Consider the following 14,920-nt stretch of genomic DNA (forward strand, 5'->3'; position numbering starts at 1 on the left):
TATGTTTTATACTTTATAAAACTGATAATTTATTTTATAATACTTTCCGATTTTAATGAAAGGCGTATTATTTTGTAAGTACTGTTAACAATTATAATAAGATAAAATAATAATGATTTAACAGAACTACATCCTCTATGAGTTTTTTCTTGATGGTTATTTTGCAAATTGAAAGTGAGCATATCTATATCCTTTTTAATTTAGGCACAATCAAAAAGTACCATTATTTTGTAAAGATACAAAATTGGCTACACTTATGTGACACTCTGCATAACATGCAATTTCGGCATAGCCCGAAAGAGCGAATTTTACCGTGCCCGAGACACTCCGCATAACATGGCCTTTAGTGAACTCCATAAAATCTCCTAAAGTAGAAAAAAACATTTTTTTTGAATTCCCTATACACAAACATTTGGTTAAAGTTTTGTGTTACATCTCTCATCAAACAGACTTTTTGTGTATATATTTATTTCAGGCAGTTTGTTTCCACGTTCTTTTAATTCAAAATTTTTCGATAAAATTATCGATAGAATGTAAACTTAAATATTTTAATCATAAAGTTCATTTTGAATAAATGTGAAGAGATCGGATTTATAATGTCTGGTTGGGATAAAAAAGCTGCCGACCAGGAGATTTCTAAATTGGTAAGGTATACAGTTTTGAAAATGTTTGACACGCTTTACATTTCTTTGTCTTAAGGTTAATAATATTAATATCAGTAATGATAAAGTATCTGGAAATTCTTTCGAGGATCAGGCTGATGTTGCAAGGTATGTGAAATTAACCGGTAATTAAATTGAATAGTGTGGAATTATTGGTTGAAATTTGTAAGACTTGAATTTAAAAAAAAGCTGCTTTACGTATATATGTTTATACAGACCTCAGTGGCCAGAAGTCTAGACTGGCAAAATTAGATCCCTATTTTTTTATGATTTTATTTGTTCTTTTCCATAACTTGTCCCGCTTTGAGTCATAAAAATATAGACCACCTTAATTATAATATTAAAAGATATTGCCATTATAATATTTTATCAAATCGGCTACCTGATAACAATTGCTGTTTGTGAAATGAATTTTTAGTTCAAATATGTGTTCTGAAACATATCCTAAAGGTATCCATATTCGTTTGAATATACATGATGTGATATATTTTTGTATGTTGCATAGATGTGGCGAGAAAAGCATTGAATTTGACAAAAGACACAAAATGAAAACCATCGGAATGCAAAGTAAGCAAAAAAATTTCTTCAAAATTACTAGTGCTATATGTGTGTTTTCTCACGAATATGAAAACATTAATCTTAGTCGCAGGAAGGCCCTGCTGCAAAATATAGGTGACTTTAAACATTTAAGTTTTTTATACAATTATTGAAATTGAAAAGATTACACTTTCTAAACTACAACAATTTAATTTCGACATAAAAACTTCATTTGGAAAACAATTTGAATAAAAAATTAGTGCAATTTTTGTTTTGTAATGTTACAACCAAATTATTTCATTACAAGTAATTTCTTTACATAAATAGACCTTTTCGATTATGATTTCATATTATGTTTGTATTATTGGTGCAAACTTTGTAAAAATCCCGTATTGCCAACGACACTTTTTTGGCATTTCATTTGCTAAAACAGTGTTATATGAAAAAAGATAATAAACAAAAATTCTTCAACATATAATACTAATTTTTACTGTAGCAAACTGCTTTTGATGTTTTTGCGCCACTAGTGGTGTATTGGGTGTCATGCCCAATTATAAATTTCGAACACTTTTTTGATAAATCTATGTGGTAATGTTTTGATCTCAGAGACAATAATATTGTATATTAACCGATTTATAAAGTTTAAATTTGAACAAAATGGGCCTTGAGATTAAACCAATATTTGAAAATAATTATTGAGACTAGATTAATTTGATGCAAAATGTGTTTTAAATGGCATCGAACATTGTGGTGGTACAAATTTAATTGATACATTTTTAACTCTTTCGACCCCAACTTTTATCCTGTGCAGTGAAAATTGTTGTTTTAATACTAATCTTTTTATATTAATTTAAGAAGAATTTAGCAAAACAATTTTAATTCGTCACGCCCATTGGTTTGGGCACTAGTGAAGTTGCTTGTGAGCAACGTTGGGTAATGGTGGTATATAAAAATCATTTTTTTTCTTTAACAACAGATTATAATTATTTTTATTCATTTTGAAGAATTAAGTATGATACGACAAAAAACAGTTTTTATTATTATTACAGCAAAGGTTAACTTTGCATTTAAGACATTTGGACATTGGTGTTCCTGTTTTACATAATCTGCAACGCCCTCTTTCCCCAAATACTACCCAATATTCCACTTTATCATAACGCTGCGAGACTGAAGGATTCACCTGGAACTTGTACTTCTTTGACTGATTCGAAGATAGACTGCTTGATAGGGAACCCAGGGATACTATTGAGCTTTCCCTTTCCACATTCGATGGTCGACCTCTCTTTTTTTCGAACGAAGTAGTGGCGATACATTGTAAAAGCTCATGAGCAACTACCATTTGAAATTTTATAAGAGAAATATGCTTTTGCTTGGGGTTTATCGAATGTAAATGTTTTTTATACAATAGCCATGCATTTGTAACAGACGTTCCCAGACACCAATAAAAGATTCTGATGTACTACTCCATAAGCATGTCTGCTAAATCTACGCTTCCCATGCTCTTATTGTAAGAAGCAACAATCGCGGGCCTTTCTATATCAATATAAGCCTTTTCTTTGGGACTCTAACGTTTGCATATCCCAACATGTTGATGGTCTTCGCACGAGGATATCAATTGAACTGGCTTATTGTTAAACCATTTCACACATACAAGATTATGATTAATATCGCATTTCATATCGAAAGATCCCTTTCCACGGTTTTTAAACTTTGCATCCGAAAGCATTTGGCAATTACTTATACGATTTTTACGTACAGAACCTGTTGCAAAACTGCCCATCTTCTTCAACGAAATCAGAAGGCTTACTGACGTGAACCAATTATCAAAATAAAGCCTGTCTTTGGGCAGACCTTGTGCCAAATACAAGACCACATCCGAAGATATTCCTAAACCATAAGAAGGACAGGTGCCTTCACCAACATACGGCGTAAAGTCGTAAACTAATCCAGATGTTCCAGCACGCGTAAAAATTTTCAGACCCCATTTGTGAGGCTTAACTGGGTTATATTGCTTAAATGACGATCGACCTGCAACTAAAAAATAAATTAAAATAATAAGTTCATAATAAAATTTCTATAAGTATACCTTTGATCGCAATGATTTGTTCATCAACACTTTGATGATCTTCCTGAGGTAGTTTACCAAAGTTTTCTTTGAAAATGTTTAGTAAAGGGCGTATTTTATATAGTTTGTCATAGTTTAAATCTTCTTTTTTTAATTGTTTAGTATTGTCGTTGAAATGTAAACATTTCTTTATTTTTTCAAACCTCCCACGCGGCGTTGAATCTGTTATTGCGGTAAGTTTTAAATCTTTTGACCATGCCGTTTTAAGTTGTGGCAATTTTAAAATACCCAAATACAACAAAATACCAATATAACGTCTGATATCCGCATCAGTACATTTAAGCTCAATGCCATATTTTTGCAATCCATACAACTCAGTGTGCTTTCGGATCGAGTCAATAATTCGGGTATCAAAAAATGAGCAGAAATATTCTACTGACGTCAATACGTCGTCGACTTTAAAAATATTTTCTTCTTCACGAATACTCTCTGGAGCTTCAAATGGCCTTGTTCTCCACTTTAGAGTCGTGGGGTCAATCTTTTCGAAGCAATTATCAGCAACAAGACAAGATTGCTGATCACATTCTTCTACAATCATGTTTTCAGAAGGTCAAATTCGATACTTTCGCCTCTTTCTACGATCCCTTCTAAATTCCTCTCTAGCACTGCAGAAATGTCTCCCGACTCATCATCACTTTCTTCGTCAGTAAAACATCCCAATCAATCATTTAACGAGCCCTTCACTTTCGGTTTCATATCTAAGTGCAAATATATTTATTACCATAATGGCCCAACGTTGCTCACGAGCAGTTTGAAAATTATTTACCTGCTAGCTAGCTATTCAAAATTATTTTAGTTAAACTTTACTAATGTTTAGTTAACTGTTTGCTTTAAAACTATTTATTAATGCTTTTAATTTTTTTAAAGTATAATAAAAGTAAATGACTAATTTTAAAACTGCTATCGAATTTCAAAATAATATTTTCTGCAACGGACATGCACTCTATTAAAAATAACTTCGCTAAATGATCTCCAAATGCACTTATTTTTTATCATTTTTTGAGTAGACACACAAAAGTACCGTTATTAAAAAAACTGAACAAACAAAATCAAATGGAACCGTTAGTCGTTAAACAACAGATGTTGCTCACAAGCAACTTTGGGGTCGAATGGGTTAAACATATTTTCAGAAAATTTCATTCGTCTCAAATTGTTTTTTTTAATTCGACTTATATTCAAATAAGTTCACCAATAGTTGGATACTTACATTTCTGTTAAAATATGATAAAATTAAAAAAGTAGTAAGCTTATTTAATTTTTCTCTTTAATTTTAAAATTTTGTTCTGTATATAAATACCATGATCCTATAAATAAATAATGATCATTAATATTTTGTAAGTGAAGCCACCAATTCAATTCAATCAGCAAAACCAGTCTCTACCGTCGTTTTAACAACATAATCATATATATTCTGACGACGTATTCTGACCATGAAGACTTGCAAAATTTGTTAAGAGATAACATTTGTATTTCCACCCACGATTGATCTATGTTTACTATAGCACCTTCAAATATCTGTTATTTGTATGAGCATTCGAAAAGTTTTTGTATATAATGCGTCTTAAAAGTGTATATAACACCTTGATCTATTGGCTGGAGTAAAACTGTGGTATTTTTCGGCAAAAACTACACTTTGATATTTTAAGAGAATTTTCAAACGGCTTATTGGATGACATGGCGCGGTGTCTGAAAGGAGTATAGCTTAATAAGATAGATTATTTTTCTCTAAATATGTTTTCTCTTCTGGATAGAAATATGTATGAAACCAATCTTCAAACAAGTTTTTCCTATTTTCAATTTCGTACTGAGTTAATAGAGTACGAACAACTTTTAACAACTTGCGAGCATTAAAAACACAATGCATAACTAAATAATTGCACAGCAACATACCTCTTGATTCAGTGCTATTAAAATGCCACCTTTTTTTGATATGCATTTTGCCTGTATACCAATAATTTACGCACAAGCAACTCATATATACTATACATTAGCGTAATAATATAAATAAATTGTATAATATTTCTTGGCCGTTAAATGAGCTATTTTTTGGCTGTTAAGCGAAACATGGTCATAAATATGGTTGGGCCGTTAAGCGCGTTTGCCGTTAAACATGGCGCCCGTAAACCGAGATATAGGTGTATATTTTTTCTCACCTTAACGAAACTGTAATTTCTTTTTTCCAAGTAACAAAAAAAAATACTCGTAACTTATGAAAGAAAACATGTGAAGCAACAAGAATGCTCTTAAAATCTTCAGAGTACGTTGCTTTTACTTGCAAAAAATTTTTGTCTTAAGTTTCAGTGCATCCAAATTCAAAAATCAATCTTGAAATAATAACAAATTGCAATAGATCAAAACAATTACATAAAAATGCTTACCATTGCTCTTCTACCATTCATTTTGTTTACTTTTATTTAAATTAATTAATTTTTAGTGTTTACAATATTTATATTACATATTATACACAGCGCAACAAAAATCATATTAAAAAGAAAGCATTTGACATATTTTAAAAGTGATACCAATTTGTTTCAATTTCAAAGAAAAAATACTGTTAATGACTAAATTTTATGTTTTTGTATTTTTGTAAATAGTTTAATTTTTTCTACCATTTGAAACTTAAAAAAAAAAAAGAGATACCAGTAGTTTATGTAGTTTACAAAAAGAAGTTAAACTCAAACTTTTCGTTTTTGCTTCTGTCAAAAGATAAAATGTAATATGGCGTTTACACTGGCTGAAAATGACTCATTCTGAATGAGTCATTTGAAAGTGTTTACATTCGTTGTATTTCATTTTTTCTCATTTCAAACAGCTGATTTTTCAACTTGCATGTTGATTTAATTTTTGGTCTGTGCCAAAAAAATGTTACAGGAAAGTTAAATATACCTTCAAACCTTACAATATAAACTGAAAACTTGTTTCTGGATTCGATTTATTTATTTTTGGGAAGTAGAAGTTCCAAAAATTGGTGCATCGTTTTAAAGAAAATGCAACCACCAAACATTTGTTTACCTTTTTTTGTAAATATGTCAAAACAGCTTTTTCAAACTGTCAAAATGCCATGAAGAGCTTTCATTTAGGGTATGTTCAATAGATTCCTTTGCATTTGGAACATATGTGGAATGCATTCGAACGTCTTTCATACAGAATGTGAGAAAATTGCTCATTTTTGTGCTTGAAATTTTATATGCAAGAATGAGCCATTCGATACTCATTTTCGATTTTTGACCAAAATGAGCCATTTTCGGCCAATGTAAACGCCATATAACTTTCTGAATTATTTGAAAATCAATAAATCAAACTAAGCGATCGAATAAATTTATTATTTATAAAAATAATGAAATTACAATTAAAAATTTAAAAAATGTTGCAAAATTAAATAATATAAATATGAATAATGAAATAATATTAATATTGAAATAATAAATAATTTTTTAGCTGCTTAAGCATATACATATGTATTTAACGTTGTGTTCTATTAAATATTAATTACAAAATTCTAATAACATGCAAATATTATATTTACTATTTTTGTTTGGTCTGATAAAAAAATTTATTTTTGTAATGAATGTTATAAATATAAAAAAAATGTTAAAATATGTTTTATATTTTTACATTAACGTCAATATATTTTATACACAAATATGAGTGGATATGTAAACATGTACGTAGTTTTGTCGCAAGCGTGCATCGTGCTTCAGACCACCTAAAATAAAACGCATAAAAAGTTACCTTTTTATTGATACTGTGGCCATTTATACTTCGCCCGCTCTCATTTCTTGTATTCTTATTTCCTTTGTAAATCGCTCGGATTTAATCAAAGACTGCACTAAAGTTTTTCACAAAAAGTTTTATTATTTGTAATTCGTGATAAAAAGCTGTTTTAATGCTGTTGCTTTGGTGAGGAAATTAATAATTAATAATCGCCACCGCATCCAGTTTAGTTCAATTTGAATTCAAAAGTAATGAAAAGCCTATTGTTCCTTTGATACCAAATCGTTGATGTATGAAATTTATGTTGTGTGTGTATGTTTATATGAATACCGATTTAAATAGTTTACTATAATTTTAATGAAGCTCGCTGTAAAATCATCTTATGGAGGACGAATTTCATGTTCTTTCTGCTGGTCAATTAAATTAAATATCACATATACTACGCACAAAGAATGTTTGACGTATTACAATTCCAAAACACTTTTTAACGCATTCTTTGTCAGAGCTATGGCTGAAAATGTAGAACGCTACCAAAAAAGAGTTTTAAAAGGTATATTTGGCCACTGTGTATCGTACGTTTTCAATTCCGCAATAAGCTCAATAGAGATAGTTTTCGACAGTCTGTAATTCTGGAATGCATTCTTTACCGATTCAAAGGGATAATACAATGTTTACGTCTTAAAAACGGCCTATTAGAAACAAAGTTAGACATAATTGCGCTATTTTTACAAATTTTTATTAATTATAAAAGCACAAAAAAAACTTTCAAAATAGTTGTCAGAACATGAAAATTATTTTAAAAGATTTTTATGCTTCGAAAGACTATAGTCAGCTATGGCCAGAATTATCCTGCAGATCATACCTAATTCTTATGAAATTTTGTCGCAATAGCAAATTATTTACTTAAGGAAATGTTCCTTACTTAAGGAAATTATATTTCTGTATATTAAATCATATTACTTTGATGAGATCAAAAAATGTAAATGTATGGGAAATCAAAAATCTTTACATTTTAGAATAATTTAAAATTTATTATCCTATTTTATAGATATCGTTTTTAATATTAGTTTTCTATATAAAGTTTTCTATATTTATATTTATATCTATTATATCTATATTTATAATTTAGTCCTGCTGAGACAAGCCTATTGCTTAAAATAATACGCAAAGGTTTAGTTCATACGAATTTAGATCTGGAAATTCAGAGAAAAGACCCTACATCACCTTTATACTCTGTCAAATCATTTGAAGCTCTGCATTTGTAAGTATAAAGTGAAATATAATTATTTATATAAAATTCACTTTTATTTCTGTTATATTTTTATTTTTAGAAAACCGGAGTTATTGAAAGGGATATATGCGATGGGATTTAACACACCATCAAAGATTCAAGAAACTGCTTTACCGACATTATTAGCAGATCCTCCGCAAAATATGATTGCTCAAAGTCAGTCGGGTACTGGAAAGACAGCTGCTTTTGTGTTGGCTATGTTGAGTCGAGTGAATACGAAATTAAATTTTCCTCAAGTATGTGCAATTCTACAAATTAATCAATTTATTGAATAAATTTTATTCATACTGCATATATTATATTATAAGAAACTAAAACGTTAAATCATGTTATTAAAAATTGTAGGTATTGTGCTTATCTCCTACGTATGAGCTAGCAATACAAACAGGTGAAGTTGCAGCGCGAATGGCACAATTTTGTCCTGATATCAAAATGAAGTTTGCTGTTCGAGGGGAAGAAGGTATGTAAGTTGAAAATACCAATAAGAATTAGAATTGAATAAATATTTTTAGTTGCTCCCAATACTAAATTAAGCGAACATATTATTATTGGAACTCCAGGAAAAATTTTAGACTGGGGATTAAAATATCGTGTAATTGATCTTAAAAAAATTAGTGTGTTTGTATTGGATGAAGCGGATGTAATGATAGCCACGCAGGGTCACCACGACCAATGTATTCGTATTCATAAGTACTGTATGTTTAAGTATTTTTTTAAACAACTAAATATTTTTAATTTATAGACAACTTACTTCTAAGTGTCAAATGCTTTTTTTTTCTGCTACATACGATAAAGAAGTAATGGATTTTGCACAACATATTGTTAACAATCCTATTATTATAAGGTAACTGTACTCAATTGAATTTTCTAATATTTACCAAAATTATAGCACCAAAATTAAAATACTTTTTTTTCGTTATAAAATTTAATATTTTTGTAAAAAAGAAATATGGATCCTATTAGTGATGTTCGTATTCAGTTTTACGAATTTTTTGGAGATTCCGATTAATCGGATAGTAAAATAAGTCTGCAGATGTAAAAAAGATATCGAATTTTTGTGCTTATTTGTGCGATGTTCACATTCATTTGTATATTGTGCTTTCTCTTTAATTTTCGCTAACGAAGTCCAATAATTTAAAGTTTAACTACGAATAATAATCGTAAATCCGGATATTTAAAGATTTCGGATTTACAAAAAATTCGACTTATTTTCGAGTCGAGACTTCATTCATATCTGATTAATCGAATAGCTTCAGTTTTAAAACTATCCGAATACTTTGAGCAGCACTAATTCCTATAACAGTTGCATTTTAAAAAGTATTTAATTTTAATTTATTACCAACAATTTGAGTAGTATGTTACATTAACATATTGGAACCGAATAAAATAGATTGTTACGAGAACAAGAATCGTTAAATAATATAAAGCAGTATTATGTGAAATGCCGTACTGAAGAAGAGAAATATAATGCGATTCAAAATATATACGGTGGAATCACTATTGGTCAAGCAATTATATTCTGTCATGTAAGCATATAAAATAAATCAAAATAATATTAACTTATATATTACTTATGTCGTTTTAGACACGTAAAACTGCTGGATGGTTAGCAAGCAAAATGTCTAATGATGGTCACTCTGTTGCTGTTCTTTCTGGAGATCTAACAGTTGAACAAAGACTAGCTGTATTAGATCGCTTTAGAGCCGGTTTGGAGAAAGTTTTAATAACCACAAACGTACTATCACGCGGTACTTTTTTGGTGTTCTTATAATTTAAACTTGAATTAACAAGGAACTTATTTTATTTGCTCCTATCAGGTATTGATGTTGAACAAGTAACAATTGTTGTAAATTTTGACTTACCCATGGATTCAAAAGGGAATGCGGATTGTGAAACATATTTGCATCGTATCGGCCGTACAGGAAGATTTGGTAAATTGAATTTAAAAAAAAAGTCAGTACACTGTATAAATTATGAATAAACCCTAGCACTAACATCCATCTCATATGAAAAATTGTCGCAAAACTCCAAATAAAAAAAATTTTCCACATAATGTTGACTTCGCAAACATTAGGGGTATTCACTCTCTCTTGCAAACTCATTGCAAGGTGCACGAAATGCACAGATTGTACGAGAATGCAAATAACAACAACAAAATACACGCACAAAATTTCGTGCAATTGCGTGCAATCTTCCAATACTAAAACCTATGTATATTTGCTTGCAACAAACCAGAAATGGCGGAAATCAGCTGTTTTGTCATTTGTTGCTTCTCATTTTTAAATTTGAATTGACTGTTAGTAAAATTTCGAGATATGTTAATCTATGGCTATGCTATATACATGCGTTTCGTTCAATAATTTAAATCGATGTGACCATTAATTAAGTTTTCACAAATATACTATTATATACATATACATTTGTGAATTAATTTATCTATTTATCAATTTCAGCGAAACTTACGAAAATTTGTTCACATTTTGAACTATTGAATGAAGTGTTTGGACGCATGTCTAATTTTGTACGGAAACATTGCCATAGCCACCAACTAGTTCTGCGCTAGGCAATGAAGTTTTTTTTATTGAATCGTCTGCAGACAACACATCATCCAGCTCTGCACCGAAAGTCGTGCGTTCTGCTGTGCAAAGCCCCACTACCCCCTCGATAAAAAAATATAACAAATAACAATAATAAATTAAGAATTAGTTATATTTTTATTATACTAATTATTTTTATATTATATTATTATTACATATATCTCTAACAACAAATAATGTAGCGACTTTACGAATAGCCGCATTTTCGCCTGATGAACCCAAACGATATAAAACAATAGCAATCCTTAATAGTTTATTAGTGAGACTATTAAGGAAAATACGTTCCAATTTACTGTAAGCATCTGACAAAAACGGCCTTCATCAAATTCTTGAAGAATGGTAGATCTCCATTGAATAGATTTTGGTACGGGTTGGTGATTTCTGTGATGGTTTACTAAAGTAAACAAAAGGTCTTCATTTAATTGCTCCATCACTTCCCAGTAATTTGCATCATCTAACAAATAGAAACTATATAGTAGTGAAAACTACATTAACAACATGTTAATACCTTTAATAAGAATATTAAAAGCACTATTTTCAATAAAAAAATCTATACATTTTTGTATTTCACTTGTTCGCGGCATTGTTATACTTTTATTTTTCTTTGCTCAATTTGATACGGCTGCAAAAACAGCTGATTCATTTTGATGATGCAATTCTGCAACAGAGGTGCTCTCGCAGTCTTGCAGTTTTTGTATAGCATTCTTGCATTTCGTGCTCCTTGCAATGAGTTTACAAGAGAGAGTGAATACCCCTATTATGTTTTATGGTAATTTTTCATGTGATGTTAGTAACAGGATTTTAAAAAAAAAAAAAAAGAAACCAATTCACTAAACAATTGTGAGTATGCAGTTTTATTTATTTTTTTTTTCATGAATCGACTACTAAAAAATATTCATTTCATTGGTAACATAGAAACAAAAAGTTAACTGGACAAAAGTGAATTCTTTAAGTATTATAAGAAAATTTATTAATTTGATTGTGGTTTCTTGTTGACAAGATTGGTAGTTCCATATATTTTTTTTTCGCAATGCTCTTTTAACGGTTTTGGGGCAGTAAATTTTATATTGCTACCATCATCACGATAATTTTTTTGTTTGTATGTTTAAAAATTTTTATGCGATTTCTGCTCCTTGCACATACGAATATTATTAATTGCGTCCATAATATTACCAGGACAACTTTTAATAAATTTACACTAATAATCAATAAAATATAGGTGAAATAAATATAAAAGTACTTAATTTATAACAGAAGTACATAAATCGTTAATTTTTGCATATGTATTTAGCATTTGTTAAGATTTTTTTGTTTATTTTACCGATAAAATGAAACGTTTGTAAAATTTCTTTAAACTGCTAATTTAAGCATCTTATATTTAAAACCTTAGAAAATAATAAAACTCAATGTATATAATATAAAAACTTCTTCTACAGGCAAGAGTGGTATTGCTATAAATTTGATTGAAAATGAAAAGGCAATGGCAGTTTGTGATACGATAAAACACCATTTTAAAAAAAATATCCAATTATTAGATGCTGAAAATTCGGATGAAATAGAAAAAATTGGTTCGTAAATAAAATAATCTTTATTAAAATAAAAATTATATATTTTTTCGAATGTGTTGTTTTTTTTTTTTTGTTTTAAATTTAAATTGAATTAGGTAACTGACAAGCTCGAACGGCTACTAGTTGTAGAAGTACAAATAAGGGAGAGAAAACTTCGCTGTATTCAAGGCCGGTTTGGCTTGAAAGTTTTAGGCATAACAAGTATTTAAAAATTGAAGCTAGGATCAAAAAATACGTGCTCCACATTAATCGATGAATTGCTTTCCGTTTGTTGTCAGAGTCAATATACATTCTTATACCTACAATAATACAGAAATAACCGTTGCATATATCTACACAAAATAATGGGCGAAATACAATAAACCAATCGTAGTCTAGTTTCTCAAAGTATGCCGTTTTAAGCGCTAACATTATGGTAAATGCCAAAGCCCCGCACAAATTTAACAGCATTTCAAATTCTGTTATTCCAAGCCAACAAACTAATTCGATTAATTTAAACATTTCTACGATCTTTCATGAAAATTTTTATATGTACACCAGAACTGTTGTGACAACACATTTTTATATCATCATCGTTGCAAAATGGATGGATTTCATCTAAAAATGATTAAAATCAATTTTATTTTACAAGAATCAACATTAACATACATTACCTATACTTTGTATTGTCGAAGTATTGATAGAATATGAAAATCCCTTGAATGTGTTGACCAAATTTAACGACAAATTCAGCCCTTTACTGATTGCTTGTCCCAAACAATGCAAGTAAATAACTTCTGTTCCAGAATTAAGGAGCTCTTCGCAGTTTTTCAGTTGAGTCTGATTAAATACAATATAGAATTTTACCATACTGTCTAACTAAATTAAATACAATGTACTTTTATTATGACAACCCTAGATAAATTGTGAAACTAGTGTTCAGTTAAACTACAGTTTAAATAAAAAACAATTCCTTGTAGTATTAAGAAAAATTATAAATAGTAATATCAAATATAAATTAACACCAAGGTTAATATATTTTATAAGAAAATTATTTACGATAGCAAACAGATTGAGATGTTTTATAAAACAAAGCATACCTTGAAATTGGATTTACACGTAATATAAATATCATTCCTATTGCTCCCGTTTCTTTTCATTTGCGTATATCTATTAACACAATTTTTAAATCTAAATCTGAAATATGTGCTGAATCCAATAACGTAAGTATAAGGTAAATGATACACATTAAGATTGGGCTGTTGCATAGAGGAACAAAGATAAACGAAACGGAAGAATTACTTATTTTCTCAAGCATTTACTTACACGACACAGTTTTAAATACGCACCAAAGTAAATAAAGAAAAGAAACTTGGAGTTATTCGTAAAATTGTGTATACAGATTTTTGAATTATTCAAATAATATTCAAAATTTCGTGCAATGAGGTAAAAATGTCACGTACAAAAACAAACAGCCTAATGCTACACAATGACGCGTTATTATTTTCCTCACCCGGTCTTGCTACTTTGCCCACTCAGTCCTTATTCACCACGATATTTCCCGAAATAAGAGTACTTTCTGATAAATTTCATTGTCTGTTTTGGTTTTTTGACATAAAAAATCCGCTTTAAGAAAATGTGCCAGTTGCAATTAGATACGAATACTTTATTTTTAGTGTTTCGCAATAGAATTTCTATTTTTGTTATGTTATTTTTAAATTTTTGCAGTAAAAACAATTACAACAAATCAACAGAATACAAACTTTGCAAACTGCATTATTTTTTTGTAATTTTTTCGTTTCGTTTTGTTGTTATTACAGCATTTTATAAAAATTTAGTTAATAACGAATACTTTTTTGACCGCTGTATATAATACTACTAAAACAAATGCGGAATTGAATTTTAATTACAAACGCATTAAAAAAAGTAATTATTTTACAAAAATATACGAATTATTACTTAGACCGTGTGCGAGGAAAACAGTAAATTGAGGGAAACAGTGAATTATGTCGCTATGGCAGTGAATGTTGGTATTTACCAGAATTTCAACTTAGGTAAATTATATAAAATTGAAGTAAATTAGGTGTTACCATTGTAAAAATTTTAAAAGATGTTTAATAAATAAATTTGAATACTTTCAACCAAAAATAATAAATAAGTGCAATAAATTTTTTTTTTTTTTTTTTTTGTATATATAAATTTTTTTATTTGATTAAATAAATTTTATAAGAGTAACTAGCTAACAATATAATAAGCTAACAAACAATTTTAATCAACAATTATAAAGAATTTAATTAGAAATCACGCAAGTTCATTTATCACGCATTTCGGACAGGTTGCGACCAAAGATCACAAGGTTTTAGACGCTTAAGGCGACGTGTTGGCTCTATTGACGCCAGTTCGTTAGCTTCATCATTCGGATGAGAGTACAGTCGCTGCAGGTGCAT

At 29.4% G+C, this 14,920-nt stretch overlaps 3 protein-coding genes across 3 annotated transcripts; 1 reads left to right on the forward strand and 2 right to left on the reverse strand.

Annotated features, from left to right (window-relative positions):
- Positions 1-582: 582 nt before the first annotated feature.
- On the forward strand, positions 583-12,544 carry LOC119675528 (DEAD-box helicase Dbp80-like). The gene is made up of 11 exons (XM_038086737.1): positions 583-644; positions 700-770; positions 8,168-8,299; positions 8,370-8,565; positions 8,675-8,789; positions 8,842-9,019; positions 9,072-9,173; positions 9,720-9,855; positions 9,915-10,077; positions 10,147-10,260; positions 12,363-12,544. Exons 1-11 carry the CDS (start codon positions 597-599, stop codon positions 12,500-12,502), a joined length of 1,395 nt encoding a protein of 464 aa, XP_037942665.1. The 5' UTR covers positions 583-596; the 3' UTR covers positions 12,503-12,544.
- On the reverse strand, positions 2,226-4,078 carry LOC119675536 (piggyBac transposable element-derived protein 3-like). Its single transcript, XM_038086744.1, has 2 exons — positions 3,286-4,078; positions 2,226-3,233 (listed from the first exon to the last, which is right to left on the reverse strand). Exons 1-2 carry the CDS (start codon positions 3,860-3,862, stop codon positions 2,764-2,766), a joined length of 1,047 nt encoding a protein of 348 aa, XP_037942672.1. The 5' UTR covers positions 3,863-4,078; the 3' UTR covers positions 2,226-2,763.
- Positions 12,528-13,729, reverse strand: LOC119675540 (transmembrane protein 203). The gene is made up of 3 exons (XM_038086748.1): positions 13,574-13,729; positions 13,148-13,313; positions 12,528-13,091 (listed from the first exon to the last, which is right to left on the reverse strand). Exon 3 carries the CDS (start codon positions 12,993-12,995, stop codon positions 12,576-12,578), a length of 420 nt encoding a protein of 139 aa, XP_037942676.1. The 5' UTR covers positions 12,996-13,091; positions 13,148-13,313; positions 13,574-13,729; the 3' UTR covers positions 12,528-12,575.
- Between the last annotated feature and the right edge of the window lie 1,191 nt (positions 13,730-14,920).

Source organism: Teleopsis dalmanni, chromosome 1 (assembly GCF_002237135.1).
Source record: "Teleopsis dalmanni isolate 2A chromosome 1, ASM223713v2, whole genome shotgun sequence".
NCBI lineage: Eukaryota > Metazoa > Arthropoda > Insecta > Diptera > Diopsidae > Teleopsis > Teleopsis dalmanni.

What these genes read in the sequence shown, in the direction of transcription:
- LOC119675528 (XM_038086737.1), top strand. Translation starts at nt 597, where the DNA reads ATGTCTGGTTGGGATAAAAAAGCTGCCGACCAGGAGATTTCTAAATTG. An exon ending in TGCTGTTCGAGGGGAAGAAG is followed by an intron (nt 8,790 to 8,841) that starts GTATGTAAGTTG and finishes AAATATTTTTAG; the next exon opens with TTGCTCCCAATACTAAATTA. An exon ending in AACAATCCTATTATTATAAG is followed by an intron (nt 9,174 to 9,719) that starts GTAACTGTACTC and finishes CGAATAAAATAG; the next exon opens with ATTGTTACGAGAACAAGAAT.
- LOC119675536 (XM_038086744.1), bottom strand. Translation starts at nt 3,862, where the DNA reads ATGATTGTAGAAGAATGTGATCAGCAATCTTGTCTTGTTGCTGATAAT. An exon ending in ACAAATCATTGCGATCAAAG is followed by an intron (nt 3,234 to 3,285) that starts GTATACTTATAG and finishes TTTATTTTTTAG; the next exon opens with TTGCAGGTCGATCGTCATTT.
- LOC119675540 (XM_038086748.1), bottom strand. Translation starts at nt 12,995, where the DNA reads ATGTTTAAATTAATCGAATTAGTTTGTTGGCTTGGAATAACAGAATTT.